Source organism: Nannospalax galili, unplaced genomic scaffold, assembly GCF_000622305.1.
Source record: "Nannospalax galili isolate Female #2095 unplaced genomic scaffold, S.galili_v1.0 scaffold212, whole genome shotgun sequence".
Classification (NCBI taxonomy): Eukaryota; Metazoa; Chordata; class Mammalia; order Rodentia; family Spalacidae; genus Nannospalax; species Nannospalax galili.
The window spans coordinates 2,410,617-2,415,085 of record NW_008333884.1 but is presented as its reverse complement, the minus strand read 5'-3'; the positions used below and the strand labels follow the sequence as shown (position 1 = coordinate 2,415,085).

Here is a 4,469-nt window from a genome sequence, read left to right as displayed (position 1 = left end):
GAGATAAAGGAAGACACCAGACATCAACCACCTTCCCAAAGACAAGAGAGAGAGAGAGAGAGAGAGAGAGAGAGAGAGAGAGAGAGAGAGATTGATTCTCAAAGGACAAAGCAGCAATAGTAATTACTGCCACTCTATGAGCCTGTAAGACAGGCACCTACCCAGTAGGCAGAGGAGGGAGACCAAGCCTTGCCAAGCCAAACAACAGGAAGGCAGCTTTGTTCTTCTTGGTGGTGGTGGTGGGTGGGGGACTTACTTTTGTTAACATGGAAGGTCTTTAACAAAGTTTATATTTGGGGTAGATGAGAAGGTGGGGCTTTGGCTATAATCTACCAAATCAAGTAGGCAGATATAAAACACCCCATGTAGAGCTACTTGAAACATTCTCTCAATCTTATTGTTTACTCCTGAAACATACTTGGAAACAAGAATTTGCTCCATCATGACAGAAGTATTATAAAGGAAAAAGGAAAAGAAATATAAATGGAATAAAGGAAAATGCAAAGACAAAAGGGGCCTGGGCAAAGTAGTGCTAAGTGTTTTCCCAAGAGCACCCTCAAGGGCTTTCTCACAGCAGCTGCCATCTCCTGTGTGAGCCACCGCCTATCTTTCAAAGTGGGTCTTTGGAGGCCTCCTGGCTCAGGCAACCTGCCCTGCTCCAGAAACCCAACTTTTCCAAAATGTGCTTCCCAGTGACTTTAACAGTGACTGCCCATGAATGAAGAATGGGGGATAAGAAGGGGCCTCCCTCCTTTGCTAATAGTCTCAGGTGGACAATGAATCCTGGACCACCAACACACACTTCTGGATGTGAAGGAACTGGGCTATGGAGGGTTGATTTGAGAAAATCTGTGGTGTCCGTGAATTTGTGAAAAGCATGTCCTAAATGGATGATCCCCAAGTCCATGAGTCTGTATTGACATAAATACATGGGAAGGGAAAAGCTCCTTATAGTAAAATGCCAATTAGTAAATGAAGAAAAAATTATGGAAACAGACTCTCAACATTAGGCTGTAGTAATGCTACAAGCAAGAATCATCAAGCCATGATACAATGAGCCGGGAAAATATAAGAAACATATTCGGGGTTGGACCCACCTTTAATCCCAGTACCCAGGAGACAGAGTCAAGTGGATCTCTGTGAGATGGAGATGGAGCTTGGTCTACATTGTGAGTTCCAGGCCAGCTGGGGCTACAGGGAGACCCTGTCTCAAAAAAACCAAAAAACCAAACCCAGGATGCTACATAGTCTCAAAGTATTCTCTGCAATGTACTTAATGACTCAGAGGCTCCACCTCAGGTGAACCATCAGAGTTAAATAAGTCACCACGTGGCCCCTGAAAAGGACACAGTGTCATTTCTACGGTTTTCTTGCCAAAAATACACAACTTGGATTTTGTTGTTTTAGGGACATAGTCTCACCATATGAAGCCCAGGCTGGTGTCGAACTCAAAATCCAAACCCCCTGCCTCTCTGCCTTGAGTGCTGAACTGTAGGTAAGTGCTCTCCCACTAGTTTATAACCTAGATGCAATCAATATATTAATTGGTTCTGTGTGTGTGCGTGCGTGTGTGTGTGTGTGTGTATGAGTGTGCACGCATGTATATGCCTATAGCTTGTTACTGAGGAAGCTGAAATGAGAGGATCATTTGAACCCAGGAATTTGAGACTAGCCTAGGCAACACAGAAATTCTGTTTCAAGAGTATATGTGTGTGTGTGTGTGTGTGTGTGTGTGTGTGTGTGTATTGGGGGGCGGTATTTCAGGCAAACTAAAATTAACAGTATTTTACAAAATATTGGTCTATTCTCTAAAAAAGTCAAGGTCTTGAAAGATGAGGAAGTAGTCAGGATTAAAGGAGACTAAAGAGATCCAACAGCTAAATGCATGATTATTAGGTCCTCTACCAGGAGAAAGTTACTTCCTGATTTTGATAATTAAGTTCCCATCAAAATGTTCATACTCCTGCAAAAGGATATGGGAAAATTTTTATCCTATTTTTGACAGCCAAAATTACTTCACCATGAAAAGTCAATAATTGAAAGCATATACTAGGCATACCTATGATTGACACTAGCCTTTCTTACAATGTCTGGTACCTGACACTTGGTGGGATGGTGTGTGTCAGGGCACAAGAGCTCTGCACCCACATGGGAGGGTGTCAGGATCCACATGGGGCTTTATAACAGTCACATACAGACTTCCCAGATTTATAAGTAAAATAAAAAGTAACATGCAGAAGCTATAACAACGTCCTTAATGAGTTTCCAGAACAGTCACAGGTATGCCAAATCAAGCCTTCAGCTCTAGAAGCTGTCCCTCTGTGAGGTCCAATATGATCAGAGGGCTAGAAACACAAGTAGAAAACAGCAAAATGTTGGTCACTTACTTGTCCTGGGACTCAATATACACGTAGAGATGAGGCTCAAAACACTTGGAAACAATACCATGAAATGGATTGTCTAGGGCTTTAGGCTTCTTTGGCTGGAGAGAGTGAGAGAGAATATGAATAAACATAAACCCTAAGTTTGAGTAATTGTTTCAAGTTTTCAAGCAATTTCAAAGAAAATATTATTTCGAAGTTCTCTCATAGCTCGCAGATGAGGGAGCAGCAGGAGGGGCTATCCCATTTGGATTCACCCTGTGAGTCACTGCCAGATTGTCAGCATCTCTGACTTGTTGCAGATGATGAGATTTATTGCTACTCTGATACTATATGCACTTTCAATTTGGTAGCTGGTCATCATCAGACATTATAAAAATGTAAATCCTGGCTAAATTTTAAAGAGCACCTTATATTTGTATAATCTATTTATTAAATGTTATTATGTGCCAAACACTAAGAACTTGGTATTGATACTAAATAACATCTGACTATTCCTCACAACAATCTTTCATGTATATCTTGTTACTATTATACATCTCAGGAAATGGAGGTGCTGAGCCAACAGCTTCCCAAAGGCTTGTGGTCAGACTTTCTATTTCCTGAATGAATCCTAGACTTTGGACTTTCACTAACAAATAATGTAAGAAAAAGAAAGGTGGAAGGCCACCAGATGTGTTGCCAACTCATTCTGCTACTTTCAGGTCTCATCAAAGTCAAGTACTTTAAACATTACAGTTTTCATAAGAATAAAACAGCAGCATAAACACAGCCCTTCCTAAGAAAGCAAGGTTGGCAAACTTACTGTAGGGGGGAATATCTTGTCTGGAAAATCACTTTGTTAAGCAGGTTGCTTGGCAGGCAATCATTTAAAAATTATATTCTTCCTAACTCCTTTCCAAGGATCTAAAAAATTAAGAATTTCCTTATGTATTACTTTCTAGTCCTAAAAAACTGTTAATTCTATTTATTATCAAATTTCAATGAACCCACAAAATATTTGCTGAATAGAACTGCCCATATCTTTTTCCTTTTGTAGTGCTGGGGATCAAACCCAAGTCCTTGCACATACCAGCAGACACTCTACCACTGAGCTACACTAAACCACCTTAGTGAGGAATGACTAAAAAAAAGGGGGGGGGGGTCGGGATATAGCTCAGTTGGTATATTTTTAAAAAGCCATATATACTTAATATATATCTTCATGAGCTAGGAAACACACTATACATAATTTATACATCTCGATGAACTCAGAGATAAGCATAGACTTAGGACAGTAACAGCCATCAAATCATGAGTACACCTATTTCCTCTCATCTCCATTATTATCATCATCATTATTATTCGTGGCAAGAATATTAACATAAGTCTACCTTCTTAAACTGCTCTATCTTAATAGGTACTGGAAAAAGCCAGGTGTGGTGGCATACACCTGCAGTTTTAGCTACATGGAAGACTAAGGCAGGGGGATCACTTGAGCCCACAAGCCTGAGACTAACCTGGGCAATATGGTGAGACCCCATTTAAGAAAAAAAAGTACTGGGGCTGTCAAGATGGCTCAGTGGGTAAGGGCACTTATCTCAAAGCCTGATGACCTGTGTTTGTTCCCCAGAACCTACACAGTCGAAGGAAAGAACTAATATCTACAAGCTGTCCTCTGACTTCCACATGTGTGCCATGGCATGTGGTCCTTTCTCTCATATTCTGAATAAATAAAATGTAATAAGAAAATTTAAAAATAGCTGGGCTTGGTGGCACATGCCTTTAATCCCAGCACTTGGGAGGCAGAGGCAGGTGGATCTTTGTGAGTTCGAGGCCAGCCTGGTCTACACAGTGAGTTCCAGAACAGCTCATGCTACAGGGAGACCCCGTCTCAAAAAGACCAAATAAATAAATAAATAAATAAACAAATAAATAATTAAACAGGGAGGTAAAGAAAAAGAAATAACCTAAAAGAGAGGAACAGTAGGAAATAGGCCTTAATAAGGGAGATATTGCTAAAAATTGGGTTAGTTTAAGGGAGGGGGGAGGGAAGGGTATACAAGGAACCTAGGGGATAAAGGGAAAGAAGGAGCTCAAGAGAGGTAG

The 4,469-nt window shown here is 40.8% G+C and overlaps 1 protein-coding gene across 3 annotated transcripts in view; it reads right to left on the bottom strand.

Moving 5' to 3' along the window:
* The window catches only part of Vps53 (VPS53 subunit of GARP complex), a 182,014-nt gene that overhangs the window by 63,208 nt on the left and 114,337 nt on the right, over nt 1-4,469 (bottom strand). For all 3 annotated transcript variants that reach the window (XM_008828753.3, XM_017797063.2, XM_029561438.1), the window contains one exon: nt 2,388-2,482. In XM_008828753.3, coding sequence (XP_008826975.1) covers nt 2,388-2,482 — 95 coding nt within the window. The remainder of the gene's footprint in view (nt 1-2,387; nt 2,483-4,469) is intronic.